Below are 23,220 nucleotides of genomic sequence, written 5' to 3' on the forward strand. Positions count from 1 at the left end.
TAGCCTATGAAAGCTGATTAATCTGCATTAATGTAAATTTCCAATTAATTTCTGACAGACACTAAACAGAGTTACATATTATTGAGTAGAGATTAGAAAATACAGCCATGAACATTATGAATACAGAATATTATGAGATTCGACAGCAAATGATGGAAGCCGCTCAGGTGTAATAGGAGACAGTTTAATGTTTCATTCATAAGTTAAACATATGCTAAAAGGTTTTGTGTAAATGGTATAGGCCTAATATTTCTCATCATGTCCATGGACAGTGATCGCAGTGTTTGGCTTTCTAAAGATTTAAATTATTTTTAATTAATGCATCAAGAAGCTACAAATCAGATTCAAAGGAGATGTAACCTGTAACATGAACTTTAACACGTCTCTATTTCTGATAACTGCTATTACACTGATTTTATCTCTCACATGAGCAATACATTTTAGTTTGCTGTGTCAATTGTTTTATTTTCGTTTTTGTGTTTGAAGCTCCTGAAATGGAGCATAAAGATGATATTTACCTTCAATCAGTGGAAACGAATCACACTGCAAGTGTTTTCTTTGTTTGAAACGTCTTTGATGGCCGTGCCCTCCTAAAACTAGCCAGACCAGATCAAACTGGCTTTGGATCTACCGGGGTGGGATGGGGTGACATTCTCAAACGCTTAACGTGGCTTAATGTTCTAAAACAACAACCAGTCAAAAAAACTAATTTCTCATGTCAAAAACACTACTGCTAAGACAATAAGGCATTGTAATTCAAGTGCAAAGACAATTTTCTTTTACGTTACACTCCTAAAAAATAAACATTACAAGAGGTTGTTTTCGCAGCGATACCATAGAAGAACCATTTTTGGTTTCCCAGAGAACCTTACAGTGAGCTGGTCTTAAAAGAACCATATTTTTCCTCTTTGTAAAGAACTTTTTTTTAAATTTCAAGAACCTTTTTCCACTATTAAGAACCTATTGTGGAATGGAAACGTTCCATAAATGTTAAAAGTTCTTCGATGCCAATAAAGAACCTTTATGTTTAAGAGTGTAAGCGATTTCTCCCCCATAGAAAGCCACTCAAAGAAAATGCTTAACGTGACTTAATATATTAAGACAGTGATGATATGAAAAGATCAAATTCATACACCTTAATGATAATGCATGAAGGCAAGCAGGTGAGTCCAGTATATGAAGGCAATGCACTAAATTTCACGTTAAGCGCTTTATTTATAATGGTTTTCCATGGGAAAAGGCTTAGCGTGAAACCTTGCACATTGCCTTGATATTCTGGGTTTATCTGCTTGCCTTTACAAACATGTTTCAGTAAGTTCTACTGAATTTGGTTTCTTTAAAATCATGGTCAATGCATTAAGCGGCATTTTCTTTATAATGGTTTTCTATGGGAAACTCTTATATTCTATATATATTATACTCTAGGCATATGTGCTTGCCTGTATATATGCATCATCATACTGAATTATGTGTATGAATTACTTTCTAGTAACATCAACTTTCTAGCACATCTGCAAACTCAGCATTTGGTAGGCTATCCCAGTGTAAAAAATATTTTAATTAAAAGATAACGTTTGTTAAAGAAACAATCATAAATTAAATAAATATCGCAACATTATTAATTTAAAATATGCAAGCATCCTTATGCAATAATTTTTCACATGTTTTACTGTAATGTGTCTGAAGACTTTCCCCTTTTCTCAGTAAAAAGAGCCTTATATAAACATGTTCAATCAGATCAACCTGTCGTCTGCCACAAAAAATAAATTAAAGGTGAGGCTGCATAACTGCAAGGAAATGTTGCATTTTCCTGGCCCCTGTGAATGATTGTATAATTTATCATTCATAACCTCGCCCTTATGATTATGTCTGGACTTGCAGTGTATTTTCAGAGCCATATAAAGAGCATCTTCTGTCCGCATGTCAAGATAACAGCAGCTGTGTTGATACGGTATTGTTGGTGAAGACTCGGATTTACAGGAATAGTAAGTATATATTTTAAAGCTTAAATTAAATAATGTCTTTTCAACGATAGAAAGGCAATTAAAAGGTTTCATGGCATTTTAATTACATGTGATAATTGTAGTATGAATAAATCCAGCATTTATAATCTGCTCTTAAACCATTTCAAACATGCTCAGTAGCACACTATCAAAACTGCATATACAATCATGGTGAAAAATGATTTAAAGTATTCCTATTTCAGTGGTAAAGTTTTCAATTTTTTATGCATCACAATGTGTATAATTTTAAATATACTATAAATAATTATACGTTTTAATATAATTTAAGTTGAAAGGACTTATACAGCCAAGTTGACTGTATGTAAAAATTTAAGGCAGCAACTTAAACTCTGATCCATACATTTTATTTATTTATTTATCTGACTCTATTAGAGTAAAAACTATGAGGATTTAAGTTACTACTTTTTGTTGATTGCGTTGAAAGAAAAGAAGCGATAACAGTTTTTAAAAAATGAAGTGACTTCATACTTTACAGTGTTTTACTGTAGTACTAGAAGATGCAAGGATGGGATGTGTTGGAGGAGACTTTACAAAGTGCTTGACTCATGCATTGTCAATACAAGATCTTGACCAAAAATGTATGCACCTCTTGATGGAAATAAATGTTACTCAAAGACTTTTAATGAATTTAAGGTCTGGACTCAGAGGAGCCAATTCATGTGTGAGAATGATTCTTCATACTCCTCCCAACCATTCTTTCACAATCTGAGCCGGATTAATCTTGGCTTTGTCACCCTGGAATAAGGCCATGATGTTCTTCCTACATGGTTGTTTAAGAAATGAAAAGCTACACACTCCATCAGTTAGGGTTAGAAGAGCTGTTGCCAAACAAATAACATGCTAAAAACATAAAAATCACAGCAAAATATGATCCAATCATAGACTCTTAAGCATTTGCCTTTTTAAATCCAAACAGCAACCTTTTTTTTTTTTGGCCGGGCAGTGTGTGTGTGTGTGTATGTGTGTGTGTGTGTGTGTGTGTGTGTGTGTGTGTGTGTGTGTGTGTGTGTGTGTGTGTGTGTGTGTGTGTGTGTGTGTGTATACAGTACTGTGCAAAAGTCTTAGGCATGTTAATCCCCCCCCCCCCCCCCAAAAAATAGTTTTATGTCAGTTATTTATATCTTTTGCTGTTGTGTGTCAGTAGGAAATATCAGTTTACATTTCCAAACATTCTTTTTGCCATTAATTGTAATAATCCAGTGAGATTTGTGGAGGAGTCTGACAACAGCCGGTATGATCTGATCTCTCCATCATCGAGTCCGTCTGTGATTACATGAAGAAACAGAAGAAACTGAGACAGACTAAATCCAGAAGAACTGCAGGAACGTCTCCGAGACGCTTGAAGAATCCTTCCTGCAAAGCTCCCTGAAAAACTATGCGCAAGTGTACCTGGACAAAAGTCGTTTTAAACACAAAGGGTCGTTACACCAAATATTGATTTGAATTAGTTAATAGAAGTTAAATCATAAATAAATTCAATTTGTGATTTTATTTTTGAAAGCATTCTCACTTTACAGCATTTTAACACAAGTGCCAGTGCTTTTCACAGTCCTGTAGCTTTGCAGGAAGGTTTCTTCAAGCGTCTCGGAGACGTTCCCGCAGTTCTTCTGGATTTAGTCTGTCTCAGTTTCTTCTGTTTCTTCATGTAATCACAGACGGACTCGATGATGGTGAGATCAGATCAGACCGGCTGTTGTCAGACTCCTTGTGCATACACCAATCTCACTGGATTATTACAATTAATGGCAAAAAGAATGTTTGGAAATGTAAACTGATATTTCCTACTGACACACTACAGCAAAAGATATTAATAACTGACTTAAAACCATTTTTTTTGGGGGGGGGGGGGGGTATTAACATGCCTAAGACTTTTGCACAGTAGGCCTACTGTATATATATATATATATATATATATATATATATTTTTTTTTTTTTTTATCTCAAATAACAGAAACTGACTTGCATGTGGACTCTATTGTTTTACAGATGAGTGCATCCAAACCCCTGGAAAGGTATGTAATCCTGCTCAGATTCATGGAAGCATTCAAATAAGTTTTGTACTAACACAAATTACTTACAAAATAATTACTTGTACAAAGTCTTCAACAAACTGGACAACTATGAGAATAACGGTTTAAAATAAATGCAGACTTAAATGCATTCTCTCATAAATGCATGAAATCTAGAATATTCAATATCTAAATATATCAAATAAGTTCAGCACTGTTCTGTCTGTCTGTCTGTCGCTGCAGTGGTAAGGTGCGAATCGAACCGTCTCTGAATAAGAACGAGGAGGAGTTTGTAGCCAGAAGGAGAAACTCTGTTCTACAAAGCCTGACGAAGCTTCAGATAAAGTGCAGTAAGGTAAAGCTTCTTATTTTATACTTTATATATCTGAGATGACCTGCGAATGGTGCATCAATTTCACTTTCTTGAACTATGCCATTTATAGCAAGCAACCGTTGAAACAATGCTAAGTCAACACTAATGTGTCAATGTTAAGAGCATTGATTAAAAGTACAAAGTGACGTTAGGTCATCATCACTTTCGCACTCAGATAACAATGAAACGTACTAAGTTTTCAACTACACTTCAATACTATGTCAACAAATTCCTGACCATTACAAATTTTCTATTTCTACAGTAAAACACTGTAAAGTATGATGAAAACCCCTTTTTAAAAATGTTCAATTTACTTCATTTTTTAAACAGTTATCACTTATTTTCTTTCAACACAATCAATAAAAAGTAGTACATATCATGTGATTGCAAAACACTTTTTGTTATACTGGTTGAAACTCTCCTGATAGCAATCAATAATAAAAGTGTTGTAAATATTAAAAAAGTACATATATCTTCTGTGGAAGTCTCAGGACCAAAAGATATTTGGTCTACACTTTTCGCAACTCTCAGCAAACAAAAATATGTTCTAAGAAGGTTGTGCTAACGTTCCCATTAATTTATGAAAACATTATTTCTGAATGTTCTCTGATTGTCTAAAACATCCATTTAAAAGAAAAAAATGTGTTTCAAAACCATTTTATATCGGTTATGCGAACATTAAGGAAACAAATTTAGCAAACATTATTGAAACGTTACTTTTGAAAGTTCTCGGTAACATTTAAAATGTAAGATGACCGTCCACTTAAACATTTTAGGGAAAAAAAACACTCCACGAATGATATATTTTTATGCTAACGTTTTAAGAGCATTACTAAAGATCAGATAACATTGAATGAACATTCTATTAAAGTTACTTGAAGAATGTTTGTTCAGAACTTTAAGAGAACCTTCCCAGAATGTTACCTAAAGTTCTTTACATTAAAAATAAGGTGGATATAATGCTTTGAGTTGTGTGTGTGTTTCAGGATGAAGTGCCAAACATTGCATTACTGGGTTCTGGAGGAGGAGAAAGAGCCATGGTGGGTTTGCTGGGATCCCTGGTTCAGCTCCAGAAAACCTCCAGTCTTCTGGACTGTGTCCTTTATCTGAGCGGAGTCTCTGGATCCACCTGGTATGAATCCTGAGAAACAACAAACAAATACACACAGATGGGTTTAATGTCATAAATGACAGCAGTATGTTGTTCCTCTGAAGGTGTATGGCCTCCTTATATCAGGAGCCAGACTGGTCCACCAAACTAGAGGCTGTGAAAGACAAGATCATCCAGAGACTCAGCGGTCCTGCCGTCAGCTGGGGAGATGCATTAGCCAAACTGAAGAAATATTACTATAGGAAAGACTTCTTCAGCATGACTGACATCTGGGCAGTGATGGTCATTCCGGCATATGTGAAAGAGGTTTGTAAATAGCCAATTCATGACCAGGGACAGATATAGCAATGTTTTATAGTTTGGCATGAGGACTATGAGGAGTGACAAAACCAAAGCAAGCAATAATGCATAGTTCTTGTGAACTTATGGCACTCTCACACAATTTGCTGAAGGCACCTTTATTCACGCCTGAAAGGCCAGTGACGTATGCCGACATGGGCAGGGTTACCTCAAGTTTAGCTTTGCTAATGAAGGGCTAATAAACTTTTTTTAAACAAAAATGTCTAAACACAAGTTCAGACAGGACCACTTTGGCAAGTTACTTGAGTTTATTAAACACAATTTATCTTTGGCGGTATGGTTCCTTATGGGGGTTCTTGCTCCATAATTAATGACATACCTTAACCATATGGTTAATGGTTAAGCTCTAGGCATTATGCCTACGTGGCCTGCCTACTCACACTGAGCTCGATAAGGGTTCTCGCCCCTGTCCTATGACATGTGGGTGTTTACTGTCTACATTTACATTTAGTCATTTAGCAGATGCTTTTGTCCGAAGCGAATTACAATTTAGGACTAAATTAAGCGAGTCATCGTGAAGAGGCAAAAAACAACGCAAGAAGTGCTCAAAATACGAAGTTCAGGCATTGTTCAGAGTAGCATAAGGGAGAATTAAAGGAAAAGGAAAGGATTTTTCTATTTTATTTCTTTTTTTTATATGAGGTTAAGTGCTCACGGAAGAGATGAGTTTTCAGTTGTCTTTTGAATGTTGTCAGGGATTCTGCATCCCGGATGAGGGTGGGGAGAGCATTCCACCATCATGGAACCGTGAATGAGAATGTTCTGGAAAGTGATTTTGTGGCTCTCTGTGATGGAACCACGAGACGTCGCTCGTTGACCGATCGTAGGCTTCTGGTAGGGATGTAGACTCGTAGGAGTGAGTGAAAGTAGGAGGGAGCTGAGCCTGTGATAGATCTGTAAGCAAGCGTCAATGCCTTGAACTTGATGCGAGCAGCGAGTGGTAGCCAATGCAGAGAGATGAACAGTGGAGTGACGTTGGCCCTTTTTGGCTCGTTGAAGACAAGACGAGCTGCAGCATTCTGAATCAGTCTAAAAAAGATAGACACGAGAACTGTCTGGTGTGTTTGGGGATTGTCCACGCCAAGTTGGCTATCTCAAACCCCGGGGCGTGTGATCATGACTTAGTTTGAGTATCGTGAGGGTGGCTCTGTCTCACTTTATGCGGGCGAGGAATTCTCTGATGACATTCTTCAATCGGGAAAAATCACGGCTCTCCCCTCTCCCTCTGAGGCGATGAGTTGAAGTGAGATGATGAAGGATCCCTTCATTGATCTGTATAAAAGAGGGGACAGGGAAGCTGTCAGTAAAGTGCCCTGCCCCTTTCCCGAATACAGAAAATAGTGATCAGTTCTAGATGTAATCACTGCTAGAGCATTGAGCACTATATCCTTGCTGCAAACGTACCAGGCTAGGGGGAGCTGAATGAGGTCATGTGATGGCCAGTTAGGTGATGGCTTAACGTCATCTTTGGTTGACCCTGACGAACCTGCCCGTGGGGGATCGGAATGCTTTCCTCGGCGCGCCGATCTTCCCAGCCAGTTTGTTTGGTGAGGGTTTTGATGCATTTCAGGAACGGACAACACGACAGGGCAGACTCTGCACCCTCATCCGGAGCTGTAGTCTCTTTCCTGTAGCTCAAACAGTAGAGCGTTGGCGCTTGCAACGCCAAGGTCATGGGTTCAATTCCCAGGGAAAGCAAGAACTGATAAGAATGTAAAATGTGTACCTTGAAATTCAATGTAAGTCGCTTTGGATAAAAGCGTCTGACAAATGCATAAATGTAAATGTCTCTATGGGTCTACCCGCTAAGAGCGGGAATCTGATGGCAGTGGGGATCCCAATCAATGTAGTAGCCACAATACAATACTAGGGCGCTGACAACAAGGGGGCTTAATGGTTTGAAGTGGCGCATATTTGAAGACTGGTATCAATGCCCGATTGCAGAAATATTGAGATATCTGCAGGAATTGTTGGAGAAAGAACTCTGAAAGTTTACTTGCTGGACATTTCGGCCAGTCATGAGGGCATTAATGATACTGCGCCATGTGCGCTTGCCATTCGGTTCCTTAAAGGGGAGCTGAGTCTAAGGGCCGTACCAAATCAATGGTGCTGTCATGGGACCTGATTGTAGTTTACGAGGCTATGGGTGAACCTCCAGTTGAGCCTTTAGAATCCTTGAATCTAAGGTTGCTGTCTTATAAAACAGCCCTCATGCTGGTGCTGGCATCAGCGAAACATGTTGGTGATCTTCATGCACTGTCAGTGCATCCCTCATACATCCAATTTGGGTCAAGAGTGGTGTTGCGCCTGAATGCGGTGTATACGCCTAAAGTCATGTCTGGGGAGTATAGTGTGTACTCGTTCAAGCTGCCTGCCTTGTCAAATCTCTCTATTGACTCAGAGGACATTGACAGGAGACTTCAGGAGACCCTGTGCGAGTTTTACGGAGGTACATCGAGCAGACGCAGGCTGTGCGTTCTTCTAACCAGCTTTTTGTAAGCTTTGCCAGCCTAGTTCATGAGAAATCGCTATCTAAACAGCGTCTTTCACATTGGATCATGGAGGTGATTTCTATTGCATACAAGAGGGGCATGGCAACATCATGGGCACTATTTAGAAGGGAGTCTGTGGAGGACATTTGTGTGTTGGCCAGTTGGGCATCACCGCTCATGTTTGTTTGGTTTTATTGACTAGATGACACTGCGGCGACAGTAGCTCAGTCCAAGCTCACCACAGGGCTTTTTAACCACGGGCCATCGCTCCCTTGAAAAACATAGAGGCAACTGTTGCTAGTCCCTTACGTTTAGTTCAGCAAACTTTGTGGGGGTGAATATATGTCCCATGGTGTGTGTTGTACCGAGTGAAACGAATGAATTGGAATGTTGAGTTATGCATATAACTACAATTCCAAGGGGGGAAACGAGGTACAACACCTTTGAGTTGGAGGTGGGGTGAAGAACTGAAGAACAAGGAGAATGACGCATGCGACTGCATTTATATGCGGTGGGCAGGTAACGTCATTGGCCTTTCATGCGTAAATAAAGGTGTCTTCAGCAAATGCCGTGATATACCATAGTCATAGAGATAAAACTGAAAGGTCAGAAAAAAAATCTTCAAAAATGACCTTCAAAGTCCGTTTTATTCTCATGAGGTCAAACAGTCATATTTCTTTGTCTCAAGCATGAATGAAATGGTGATGAAATTTACTCAACATTTTCTCAGTAAACTTTTCTTCATAAAGTCTCACTGCAGAAATGTAAAGATACTTGAGGCTCCATTTGTTCTGCAGATCTTTATAAAGAGATCTTTACTGCTGAGAAAATTTAGTTTTATAATTTGAACTTGAAATGTGTTCTCTATAGATCAACGAACAAACTCTCACAGAGCAGTGGGACCAGCAGGGTAAAGACCCGTTTCCCATCTACACAGTGATCGACAAGCAAAGCAAACAGCGCAATAACGCAGGTCTGTGTTTGTCTGAAAGAAAGAGACAGAGAGTTGATGTGTTTGTGTCAGCTGTTATATGGACGTGTTTCTGTCTGCAGACCCCTGGTTCGAGATCACTCCACATGAAGCAGGTTATTCTCTCACTGGAGCGTTTGTGGACGCCTCCAACTTTGGCAGTCAGTTTCACAAAGGCTCTAAGAAAAATAAGCAGGATGAATTTGACATGCTGTACCTGCAAGGTAACAAACTCTGTTAAAGGGGAGTTTAATATTTTTAATATCAGCCTATATTCTACACTGTACGTCATTGACCTAATACTCAATCTGTGTGATCAGGCCTGCATTACAAGCGTATTGCATTAAACTATGTGGTATTTATGTTATATCCTCCTGGGACCCAGAAAAAAAAAGTTTTTTGAAGTTAGTTTTTTTCCATGTCATCACACTATTTAGAGCACAATAAACAAATGGTAAAAAAAACATTTTTGAAAAATAATATTTTATTCATACGTTATGCTATGTCCTCTGTAGTGGACGCCAGGACTAAGTTGTTTAAAAAATAAAATGACATGAAATTATATGTATAGGCAAAAACAATGGGATTTTTTTTCAATAACCAATAAATTTGGGGGTTTCAGGATTTTTTCAACCAAAATTTGTATAAAGATTATTCTCAACTATGTTATGAAAGAAATAACGGAATGAATTGATACACCATTTTACTTTATGCAATATGTGGGTAAAATGTCCATAAATGAATATTCCCATTCAATGCAATGTATCTATAAACTGTATCTAATTTGCACCTTAATGTGTTCTTGGAGCAACATTTTATGAAAAAGAAGTGTAATAATTGGAGTAATAATTGGCAACATTTTAATAATAATATCTAATATTTCATAGGAATATTGATGTATAATTTATTTCCATATTCACTTGTTGTGTCTCACAAAATGCCTGATAAACATGATTTAAGTCCTGGTGTCCTCTACAGTGGACATGTATGAAATCAACGCCCTGTTCTGTAACAGAAAATATTTTTTTTATTTGAAACCCCTTAACATTTTCCTGAGATGTTGTTTTATGAAATACAATTTGAAAAGTAGTCCAATTTAAATTATAATTACAATATATTATCATATTTCCATAAGAATGCTACATTTGATCACTAAATTAATGTCAGACATTTTTAAAGACCAAGGAGAAGTTGTTTTCATGGTGAAACCTCCAAACATTTCATATCTCTGAAAAGTCCTGAATGTGCTCTTTACAGGACACCCAGGTTGTGTCATGTGACATGTATGATGTCAGAGAAATTCACTAAAATATAATGTCCACTACAGTGGACAAAAGTCTATTCTTGGGTCCCAGGAGGATATGTTAGGGTGTTATAGTATCTATGTCCATTGTTTTATTGTAAACTTGAAATCTTTACTGATATTGTGTGTTTTCTGCAGCTCTATGCGGCAGCGCTTTAGCTGATGAAGACGAGATTAAGAAACTCCTCTGGCAAAAGATAAAAGGTGCAGTTGCAATTATTCTGAGAACTGAATTCTGCTTAAATTTAAATGGTTAAAATCATTACCATCCATTTGATTTTTGTTTGTTTGATTTGTTTTTCAGATTTCTTTCAACAAAAGGAAAAAGTACTTGAGGAAATGCGGAAAGGTAAAGCATTTCTTAGGCTTTATTTACTTGAATGTTTAACAGCCCTGATTTGAAGTTTTTAAAGACTCTTATGCTCACGAAAGCTGCTTTTATTTGATCAAAAATACAGCAAAAACAGTAATATTGTAAAATATTATTACAATTAAAAACAACTGTTTTCTGTGTGAATATACATTGTAAAATGTAATTTATTCCTGTGATCAAAGTTGAATTTTCAGCATCATTACTCCAGTCTTCAGTGTCACATGATCCTTCAGAAATCACTCTAATATGATGATTTGCTGCTCAAGAAACATTTATGATTATTATCAATGTTAAAAACAGCTGAGCTGGTTTATATTTTTATATAATCTTTTCTTTGATGAATAGAAAGTTCAAAAGAACAGCATAGAAATATGTATGTCTATATACTGTCACTTTTGTTTTGATTAATTTAATGCATCTTTGCTGAATAAATGTATATATATATTTTTTTATCTTACTTACCCCAAACCTTTAAAGTGCATCATGGTTTCCAAAAATATTAAGCAGCACAACTGTTTTCAGCATTGATAATAATCAGAAATGTTTCTTGAGCATCAAATCATCATATTAGAGTGATTTCTGAAGGATCATGTGACACTGAAGACTGGAGTAATGATGCTGAAAAGGTAATTAGGTCTGTATAATTATATATAGAACAGGACAAGAGGAGACAGGAAGAATTGAGAAGAGAGAAGGAAACAGGTTCGGGAAAAGACTTTGCGGCGGGATTCAAACTCGGGCCTCCAGAAGCGCTACTACACCATTTATCAGAGCGAAGTCAACCAGATCCAAACTCTCCAGCTATAGACGAATGTTACCAGATGCTCATGAAAACCGTGGACATGAATCTCTCTGTTTCGACTGCTCTTGATGAATCCATCAGAACAACACTGAACGGTAACAAACCACTGAATGGTCTGTATGTCCAACACGATCACATGAAAGTGCACATCTATAGCCTTTTATTTCTCGTGCCATTTATATGGCAAAAATAGTTTTAGCATGCAAATGGTACGAGTAATAAAATTTGTGCTATAGATACGTTCACGTCTTCATTAAATACACCACGTGACAACATACTGTCGGCTTTTATGTGCTATAAGTCATCACAGCGAGAACCTGCTGTCAAGGCCCGTTCAAACCAAGGACGATCACTATAATGATAAAGATATAAGCTAGTTCTAAATATCGTTCTAGATATAAAATAATAGCAGAGTCCACACCACAACTATAACGATAAGTAACGGAGCAGAAACACTTTCTGAATGTTTTTTTTCCAACTGATGATTAATAAAAACATCGACAGCCAATCAGAATTCATTCTGCTTTAAAGAGCTCGACAAAACTGCAGCACGCACTTGAGGAATTAGGATAGTTCACCCAAAATTTTATTTTTTTGTCATTAATTACTCACCCTTATGTCGTTCCAAACCTGTAATACTTTCGTTCATCTTCAGAACTCAAATGAAGATATTTTTGATTAAATCTGAGAGCTTTCCATTGCTACGCAACATTAGGCTACACTTTCAAGCTCTAGAAAGGTAGTAAAGACATCATTAAAGTAATCCATGTGACTCCAGTGGTTTAACCTCAATATTATGAAGTTAGAAAAAAGAAAAAAAGAAAAAACACACAATTTAGCACTTTATTTTCATAATATTAATCTCCAACGTGCATTCACACATCATCTGCTGTCAGATCAACACAACATGCATTTCTGGGGCTTGAAAGTGAAAGTTGTGTAGCCGTCAACGGAGGGACAGAAATCTCTCAGATTTCATCAAAAAGATCTACATTTGTGTTCTGAAGATGAACGAAAGTCTTACGGGTTTGGAACGACATTTTTGGGTGAACTATCCCTTTAATAAACAGAGCGATATTGTGCGTTGGTGCGGACAATGTGAACGCTAAAATAGTTATCGTCCTTGGTGTGAATGGGCCTTTATTGACAGATTTGAGAAGAAAACTTTTTTTTATATGAAATACTGTATGAAATACAAAAGGCCATATTTCACATATCTGCATTTCAAATTTGTTATTATTAGTCGCTTTGGATAAAAGCATCTGTTAATGATTAGGCTAAATGTAGTTTTAAAATGTAATTTTTGTATTACAGTCTATTTTTGCTTTTTTGGCAAAATTAAATAAAAAAAAAACAATTATGAAAATCAAACCATGAAACAGAAAGAAAAAAAAAACACTTTTGGCTAAAGATTATTTAACTATAAGTAAATTATTATTGTAAATACACAAACTACAATAAGAAGAACTCAATAACATACGTGTCCCGTCTTTTTACAGACCTCTCTGGAGGAAGACTGAAAGCTGCTGATAAAAAAGCAGAAAAACTGAAAGTGAAGCTTCACACCATGGATGTATGCAAAGATTTGTGTGAACGGATTAATATCTGGCCATTTGGTAGGTTAAACTGTTTCTAATATCATCCCTTCATTCTCCACACCACTTTTCTAGAGTCGTGAGGATGCTGATCTACACTTTAAGATTTATGTGTTTGAATTTCATATAAAATGTCCATGCATTGTTTTAACATAAACTAACTGATAAACGTAATGTGATGCATATTTGTCAGTCATACATAAATAAAAACAGGTCAGATTTCTGCACTCAAAAAAAGTCATGACCTAGTTTATTATTAACGATTTGATTTGATTTAAATCATAATATAAATCATATTTTAATTTAGATAAATTATATTTTCAAAAAGCCTTTATTCAACTAACTTTTAGAATCAGCATAAGTTCTATGGACAGTTAAAGCATGGCTAGCTGTGGAAAAAGCGATTAAATTAGTTATAATGTATGCTATTTATCAATATATAAACCTGGTTATTGTGAATTAAAAAAAAAACATGTTAACAGTATTATAGAAATCTGAACCGTTTCAATTATGACTGACGAATATGTATCACATGAAGTTTATTATAAAACTGTGTAATTCAAATGGATTGATATTTTATAGCCTATGCAATTCAAATACATTTAGGCCTAATTTTTGTTGTTGTTGTTGTTGTTAGTTAGTAAGTTAAGTTAGTTAGTTTCCACTTTTGCCTGATAGCAATCGTAACGTCAGCATTGCCAAACTTTTGTAACATTATTTTAAAACAACTGATTTCAACAAGTCAAAACAACAGCTACATAAATACTTACTCATAAAAGGCCTACATATTTTTCAGATATCCGCCTTTCTTTCATTATTGGGGGAGTTCAGTTTTGATGTCGTTACTGGTTAGTGACTTTAGCAGAATTTCGCACTAAAGATTCTTCCGCGCAGGAGCCGAAGCACAACTCACCAAATCAAAACAATGTTCCTCCGCAAGTAACTTATAGTTTTATGCGTCAACCGCTAGAGGGCGTTTAGTTTAAATCTAGTTTAGCTTTAAGAACTATTTACTGAGCCTTAGAACTGAAGAACTGAAGAAAATTAATTTTGATGAGTGTATTTGTTTTACAGATGCGTGGATGAGCATTATTAAATGTATGGATCTGTGGGTCTGGGGCAGGAATTATAACTTCCTCCATAACATGACAGGTAAGAAGTAAGAACATATGGAAGTAAAATAATGCCAAATGTTTTTGAAACAAAAAAAGCCTGTTGAATTGCACTACTTGAAAAAAATAGGCATTGCATTAACCATGCTTGCATTTTAATGCATTGTATTTTTAGGGCTTGCATTTTTATGGGTTGAAATATTTCAATTAAAAACATTTCAAACACATTTTCATTATTAAAAATTAAATAATCCATATTCACCTTTCATATTTCACTTCCAAATTATTCAAACTGTTTAAAAATACAACCTATAATATTCAACAGGCAATTTTCGGTCCATTTTATTTCGCTTTGCAAATTCGCTTCCACAAATTCAGTGGTTCAAATTCGACAGTAAATTCAGCATTGACATCCAGGAACTGCAGGAAAAGCAGTAGATTGCCGAGCATACTCTCCATCTGCTGTTAGTAGACCTCACCAGCAGGAGGTGCAAAAGCGCGTGTTGTTGACGAAGACCAGCAACAGTTAGAGCAGGTTTAGAAATTATCAGGTTTATATATTGGTTTTAGGTTATTTCAAAAACATTTGGCATTATTTTACTTCCATAGAACAGACCTGCTAACTGGAAATTCCCTGTGAATAATATAATAATGCTGTGATCCCTCAGGTGAAGCAGTGCAATCCACTCTTCTGGAAAGTAAGACGAGAGACTTAATAGACGCTGGACTGTTGCTCAACTCACCCTATTTCTCAGTGCTGAGAAAAGAGAGAAACATTGACCTCATCATTTCCCTGGATTTCAGTGATGGGGATCCTTTCATGGTATTATATGCATATTTAATTCTCTACAGCTTCACTCATATGTTTCAGAATCTGGAAAATGTTAGTAATTAAATAAGAGCACTTGTGATGCTTTTCCTCTGCAGACAGTGAAGGACGCTGCCAAGACGTGCAGGGAACGAAACATCCCTTTCCCTGAGGTCAACATTCCCAATGGACACTCAGAGAAACCGAAGGACTTCTATGTGTTCAAAGGCCAAAACGCTCCAACCGTGATCCACATCCCTCTCTTTAATGTGGTCAACTGTGGAGGCAAGTTAAAATCTTATAATATCCTGAATAAAATGTAATATAATATCAACTGTGTTCTGATTTAAGTGTGTTATCGTTCCATCAGATAAAATTGAGGCCTGGAGGAAAAAGTATTGCACGTTTCAAGGATCTTACAGCGCTGAGATGATCACTGATCTAATGGAGGTCGCTGGAAGAAACATCTTGAACAACAGAGAGAAACTGGTGGAAGAGATTCGTGCGATCATTGGGCAAAAAAGATCCAGGCACTAACGTGAACACATTTAACTCTACGACTAAAATCTGATAAGTGATTTTACAATAAATGTTTCATTTCTTTTTCTGTCATAGGAGCCATTTAAATGACACTATTTTTAAACAGAAAACTTTTTATGTGTTTTGGCCGTTCGTTTACACAACGACGGTGTTTTGGGGGCCTGAAGGCGCCAACTTTTTAAAACGATGTCGTTATAGTCTTTACGTTAAACTACAAAAGCGTGAATTTGTGAAACAGTGACATGTGCATGCATATTATGTTCAGTCTTTAGGCGCGTAGTGTTTCTTTACAGTGACATCGCCATCTACTGGCCTAGCGTGAATAATAGCGTTTTTAGTTGTTTTCGCGGATCCGAGTGAACAGGGCGAACAGGTGAACAGTTTGACAACGTTGTCTTCTTTACAGCGAAAAACGCAAAAGGAAAAACAAAATAAGTTTTTAGTACATTGAGTACCTTGAATCAACGTCCTTGATCATCACTTACGATAAATCAGCATTTTTACTTTTTCCGTCAAAATGTGATTTGTGTGGCATTAGAAGAGCATCAAATGTTAGTTATGTTTCCTTTTTAAAATGTTTCTGCTGTTTCTTCATGTTTGACCTTTTTTTTAAGCAATAAATGGCTGATCATCAACAGTAAAATCAGTGGACTGGATTATTACTTATTAAAATTATTTTGCTTCTGTTGTTTTTTAATGAATGAACTGTTCTTTAAAATAATTGATTTTATCCTAAAAATGCTGATTATAAACGATTTCTCCCTCAAAGCCATTAAAAAAAAAGCTTAACTTGACAATGTATAAAGATGATATTAAAAGGTTATTATTGATATGCATACACATTATTGATATTCATATTCAAATTTATACACTTTGCATTAAAGCAAGCACTGCAGATTAGCCTAGCATATGAAAGCAATGCGCAAAATTTCATGTTAAGCGCTTTATTTGTATATCTGCCATCTCCTCATTTAGTAGGCTATCCCAGATAATGTTAATGTTTGTTAAAGAATCAATTATAAATGAAATTGCATTATTATTACATCCATATTTATTACATCCATATGCAATAAATGTTAAAAGTTCTTCATGGAACCATCGATGCCAATAAAGAACCTTTTTGTTTAAGAGTGTCAACGTGACAATATATTAAGACAGTGATGATATGAAAAGATCAAATTCATACACCTTAATGATAATGCATGAAGGCAAGCAGATGAGCCCAGTATATGAAGGCAATGCGCTAAATTTAACGTTAAGCGCTTTATTTATAATGGTTTTCCATGGGAAAAGGCTTAGCGTGAAACTTTGAACGTTGCCTTGGTGTTCTGGGTTTATCTGCTTGCCTTTACAAACATGTTTCAGTAAGTTCTACTGAATTTGGTTTCTTTAAAATCATGGTCAATGCATTAAGCGGCATTTTCTTTATAATGGTTTTCTATGGGAAACTCTTATATTCTATATATATTATACTCTAGGCATATGTGCTTGCCTGTATATATGCATCATCATACTGAATTATATGTAATTTCCTTCTAGAATATCTAGAATTCTGTAAAATAAGAAAAAGCATTGCCACCCCATCTGCTAACTCAGCATTAGGTAGGCTATCCCAGTGTAAAAAAGATTTTAATTAAAAGATAATGTTAATGTTTGTTAAAGAAACAATCATAAATTAAATAAATATCACAACATTATTAATTTAAAATATGCAAGCATCCTTATGCAATAATTTTTCACATGTTTTACTTGTAATGTGTCTGAAGACTTTCCCCTTTGCTCAGTAAAAAGAGCCTTATTGTAACGAATGGATAGAGGGGACAATAGCAAGTAAAACAGATCTTTATTAGAATGTATAGCACCAGTCTCAGAGTGAATAGGGAAGCAGACAAAGTTCTCAGTAGTGTTGGAGAATCGCAGATGCAGTTCACAAGAGAGGTGTGTAGATCACAAGATCCTTCTCAGTGCGATGGTAATCTCCGATGATGATGATGATGACAAGGCAGCGCAGGCTTGCGTGGACAACTCGATCTGATGGTCAGACGTGAAGTGATGAACCCAGTGTTGGTGAAGAGTGAAGACATAAACTGCAACGGCGAACTTCCAGACGAAGACAAGGCAGGAAACACAAGGAGCCGAAGAAACAGGAACACAACAGGCAACAGCCACAAAACAACGATTTGACAAACACAAGACGCATGAGGTGAGTATAAATAGGCAGTGGTAATGCACAACACCTGTCGCTGATAACCCCGGAGGATAATCAGCGACCACGCCCACACACACACACACACACACACACACACATACATACATTCATTCACAAATACACACAGCGCAAGGGAGCGTCAATGAATTCCTCAACCGTGACAGTACCCCTCCCCCTAGGAGCGCCTCCTGGAGCTCCCAGACGAGCCTACCTGTTGATAGTAATCATCAATAAGGGACTGATCCAGAATGTCCCTAGCAGGAACCCAACTTCTCTCCTCCGGACCGTAACCCTCCCAGTCCACCAGATACTGAAATCCGCGTCCCCTCCGTCTCGAGTCCAGAATTCGATTTACCGAATAAGTGGGTTCCCCATCTACGAGTCGCGGCGGTGGGGGAACCGGGGTTGGCGGATTAATGGGTGAATAAAATACGGGTTTCAATTTGGAAACATGGAACACGGGATGAATTCTTCTGTACGCAGGATGGAGTTTGAGGTGAACTGTCACCGGACTAATGATCTTGGTGACAGGAAATGGGCCAATGAATTTGGGAGCTAGCTTATTAGAAACGGAGCGGAGTGTAATGTTCTTAGTAGAAAGCCACACTTTGGAACCGACGACATACACGGGAGGTCTTGACCGGTGGCGATCGGCCTTAACCTTGGTGCGCGCTCTTACTTGGAGCAGAGTCTCACGGGCTCTGGTCCATGTACGGTGACACCTCTGGACAAAAGCGTGAGCGGAGGGGACCGCGACTTCGGATTCCAGACTAGGAAAAATAGGTGGCTGGTACCCTAAGCTACCCTCAAACGGAGATAGGCCCGTGAATGACACAGGTAACGAGTCTTGGCGGCAACACATCGCAACATTCTCTCCAAATCTTGGTTGGCTCTCTCGGTCTGCCCGTTGCTCTGGTGGTGGTAACCCGAAGATAGACTGACAGTGGCTCCCAGTAATTTACAAAATTCTTGCCAAAATTTGGAGACAAATTGGGATCCCCTGTCAGAGACCACGTCCGTCGGGAGGCCATGTAACCGAAAGACGTGATCGATGACAGTCACCGCTGTTTCCTTGGCTGAAGGCAATTTGGGCAAGGGAATAAAATGAGTCGCCTTCGAGAACCGGTCCACTACGGTTAAAACAACCGTATTGCCTTGGGAGGGCGGGAGGGCGGTAACAAAATCTAGCGCTATGTGGGACCAGGGTCTCGAAGGGACAGACAGCGGTTGAAGAAGCCCATCTGGGGGTCGATTGGAAGTCTTACCAATCGCACAGATCGAGCAGGCCAAAACAAAATCTCGAATGTCGCAAGCCATAGATGGCCACCAGAATCGTTGCTTAACTAGAAATCTAGTACGGTTTACTCCTGGGTGACAGGCTACATTGGAACAATGACCCCACTGAATAACGTCGGACCGTAATCCCTCCGGCACAAACAATCGGTTCGGTGGGCACCGGGACGGAGGCGTTACCCCTTCTAAGGCCGTCTTGACCTTCGATTCGACCTCCCATCGGAGTGTGGAGATGAATAGAGTCTCCGGTAAAATGCACTCGGGAGTAGACGGGCGTTCGGATGGATCAAAAATACGAGATAAAGAATCGGGTTTGATGTTTTTAGAACCCGGGCGGTACGAAAGAGTAAAATCAAAACGACCGAAAAAAAGAGCCCACCGAGCCTGCCTGGAGTTGAGTCTTTTGGCAGATTGAATGTATTCTAAGTTCTTGTGATCAGTCCAGACGATAAAAGGTACCCCCGACCCTTCTAACCAATGTCGCCATTCTTCCAATGCTAACTTGACTGCCAACAACTCCGTTACCAATGTCATAGTTACGTTCGGTAGGCGACAAACGATGAGAAAAGAACGCGCAAGGATGCATCTTGTCGTCTGAAGAAGAGCACTGAGAGCACTGCGCCTACCCCCACCTCTGACGCATCGACCTCCACCACGAACTGACATGACAGATCAGGGATCGTAAGAATGGGAGCCGAAACGAAGCGGCTCTTCAGGTTGGCGAATACAGCTTCGGCTGTTTCGGACCACCTGAATGTCGTTCTGGGGGAGGTCAAGGCAGTCAGAGGTGCGGCTAGTTGGCTGTAATTACGAATGAAACGTCGGTAAAAATTGGCGAACCCCAGAAACCTCTGTAGGGCCTTACGGGAATCTGGACTTGGCCAATCCACCACAGCCTTAACTTTGTCAGGATCCATACGCACTCCCTCAGACGAAATGACGTAACCTAGGAAAGGGACAGACTGTGCATGAAAAGCGCATTTCTCCACCTTGACAAAAAGCCCATTCTCTAGCAACCTCTGAAGCACTCGTCTGACGTGCTGAACGTGTTCCTGGAGAGACGAAGAAAAAAAATCAATATGTCATCCAGGTAGACATAAATGAACTGATCGACCATGTCTCTCAGCACATCATTGACGAGTGCCTGGAAGACCGCTGGGCTATTGGAAAGTCCTAAAGGCATAACCAAGTATTCAAAGTGCCCCCTGGGGGTGTTAAAAGCGGTCTTCCATTCATCCCCCTTCCTGATGCGGACCAAATGATAAGCAATTACGTAAGTCCAGTTTTGTGAAGACCGACGCTCCCTGCAACCTCTCGAAGGCTGAAGACATCAACGGCAAAGGATAAGTATTCTTTACCGTGATGTTGTTCAGCCCTCGGTAATCAATGCAAGGTCGCAGAGAACCGTCCTTCTTCCCCACAAAAAAGAACCCCGCCCCCGCTGGAGAAGAGGAAGGTCGGATGAATTTGGATGCCAGAGAATCAGAAATATATTTCTCCATGGCCTCCCTCTCGGGAACAGACAGAGAGTAAAGCTTGCCCTTGGGCGGAGACGTACCTGGCAGTAGATCTATAGCACAGTCATAGGGACGATGCGGAGGAAGAGAAGCATCTCTGGACTTACTGAACACTTCCTTCAGGTCGAGGTACTCAGCGGGCACGTTTGACAAATTCACCGACTCTTCCTGCAAGACAGAACAAGACAGAGACGAACCAGCAGACACTAAACAAGACGCATAACACTCAGTGCTCCAGGCAGAAACAGAGTTATGTCCCCAGTCCACCCTGGGGTTATGCTGCACCAGCCAGGGGTGACCGAGGACAATAGGAACCTGAGGGGAGTCCATGAGGAGAAATGACAGTTCTTCAGAATGATTGCCGGATGTGATGAGTGTTATCTGACTGGTGGTGTGAGATACTGTGGGTAACTGATGACCATTGAGTGCGTTGACTGAGATCTTGTTAGTGAGTGGTATGGTGGGTATCTGAAGCTGTTGTGCAAGTGACCAGTCCATAAAGTTACCTTCTGCGCCGGAGTCGAGAAGAGCTTGACAGTGATGTGACCGAGTTGCCCACTGCAATCTCACCGGGAGGAGGGTGGAAGAGGTTTTCTGGATGGAGACCCCGCCCGACAGGATCCTCTTCTTCACTGCCGGGCACGCTCTTTTACTGGGCAATTATTGAGAAAATGTCCAGCTCCGCCACAGTAGAGACACAATCCTCGGGATCTTCTCCTCTCTCTCTCCTCCCGGGAGAGCCGGGCTCGACCCACCTGCATGGGCTCGTGATCGTCAACGGGGCTGACCGCATCACGAGCGTTGAGTGGGGAGATCCCAAAGCTCCTCTGTGTAGGTGTCGTACGAGTGTGTAGTTCCAACCGATGCAGGCGTGCATCCACTCTTAAGGCCAGTTCGATCAGGTCGTCGAGCTTCTCTGGCAGGTCCAGGGTATAAATCTCGTGTTGGATGCGGTCAGCCAGCCCATGCAGGAAGATGTCCCATTGTGCCTCCTCGTTCCAGCGGCACTCTGCGGAGAGGGTGCGAAACTCGATGGAATAGTCGGCGACGGATCTTTCTCCCTGGCGGATGTCTGCGAGCTGGCGAGCCGCCTCTCTGCCTGCGACTGCCCGGTCAAACACCCTCTTCATCTCCTCCGAGAGTGCCGCGAACGAGTCACAACAGGATCGATGGTTCTCCCACACCGCCGTCCCCCATAGCGCCGCACGCCCGGACAGCAGTGTAAGCACGAAGGCCACCTTCGAATCTTCAGTGCAAAATGTCTGGGGTTGGAGAGCAAAAAACATAGAGCACTTGGTCAAGAAAGCTCTCCAATAACTTGGCTCACCAGAATAACTCTCCGGCGTCGGCAGACGCGGCTCATGTTGACGGACGGGTGCGGGCGGTGCAGGGGGGATCGGCGGTGGGTTGGGCGCAATGGGCTGTGTCAGTTGTTGAATCTGTTGTGTGAGCCCGGACACCTGCGCTACCAATGCCTGCACCGCTCTTCCAGTTGCGGCGAGATTCTCCTCCTGCCGCTCCATACGGGCTGTGTTGTGTGCAAAGTAATCTGTGACTTCAGATCCGCTTTCTGCCCCCTGCATGGTCAGATTGTTCTGTAACGAATGGATAGAGGGGACAATAGCAAGTAAAACAGATCTTTATTAGAATGTATAGCACCAGTCTCAGAGTGAATAGGGAAGCAGACAAAGTTCTCAGTAGTGTTGGAGAATCGCAGATGCAGTTCACAAGAGAGGTGTGTAGATCACAAGATCCTTCTCAGTGCGATGGTAATCTCCGATGATGATGATGATGACAAGGCAGTGCAGGCTTGCGTGGACAACTCGATCCGATGGTCAGACGTGAAGTGATGAACCCAGTGTTGGTGAAGAGTGAAGACATAAACTGCAACGGCGAACTTCCAGACGAAGACAAGGCAGGAAACACAAGGAGCCGAAGAAACAGGAACACAACAGGCAACATCCACAAAACAACAATCTGACAAACACAAGACGCATGAGGTGAGTATAAATAGGCAGTGGTAATGCACAACACCTGTCGCTGATAACCCCGGAGGATAATCAGCGACCACGCCCACACACACACATTCATTCACAAATACACACACACAGCGCAAGGGAGCGTCAATGAATTCCTCAACCGTGACACTTATATAAACATGTTCAATCAGATCAACCTGTCGTCTGCCACCAAAAAAAAATTAAAGGTGAGGCTGCATAACTGCAAGGAAATGTTGCATTTTCCTGGCCCCTGTGAATGATTGTATAATTTATCATTCATAACCTCACCCTTATGATTATGTCTGGACTTGCAGTGTATTTTCAGAGCC

The 23,220-nt window shown here is 39.6% G+C and overlaps 1 protein-coding gene across 1 annotated transcript; it reads left to right on the forward strand.

Annotated features, from left to right (window-relative positions):
* Positions 1-1,896: 1,896 nt before the first annotated feature.
* LOC307158881 (cytosolic phospholipase A2 gamma-like) lies at positions 1,897-16,998 on the forward strand. Its single transcript, XM_079871856.1, has 15 exons — positions 1,897-1,985; positions 4,011-4,036; positions 4,277-4,388; positions 5,393-5,538; positions 5,622-5,823; positions 9,240-9,342; positions 9,423-9,563; positions 10,781-10,846; positions 10,947-10,991; positions 11,670-11,912; positions 13,317-13,433; positions 14,487-14,564; positions 15,193-15,347; positions 15,452-15,617; positions 15,703-16,998. Exons 2-15 carry the CDS (start codon positions 4,011-4,013, stop codon positions 15,867-15,869), a joined length of 1,767 nt encoding a protein of 588 aa, XP_079727982.1. The 5' UTR covers positions 1,897-1,985; the 3' UTR covers positions 15,870-16,998.
* Positions 16,999-23,220: the final 6,222 nt, after the last annotated feature.

The sequence above is a fragment of the Squalius cephalus genome (genome assembly GCF_949319135.1).
Source record: "Squalius cephalus genome assembly, chromosome: 5".
Classification (NCBI taxonomy): Eukaryota; Metazoa; Chordata; class Actinopteri; order Cypriniformes; family Leuciscidae; genus Squalius; species Squalius cephalus.

Bases quoted from the DNA above. Each gene is read 5' to 3' on its own strand.
- LOC307158881 (XM_079871856.1), top strand. From the start codon at position 4,011: ATGAGTGCATCCAAACCCCTGGAAAG. The intron at 4,037-4,276 runs GTATGTAATCCT...CTGTCGCTGCAG, and splicing joins GCATCCAAACCCCTGGAAAG to TGGTAAGGTGCGAATCGAAC. The intron at 4,389-5,392 runs GTAAAGCTTCTT...TGTGTGTTTCAG, and splicing joins TTCAGATAAAGTGCAGTAAG to GATGAAGTGCCAAACATTGC.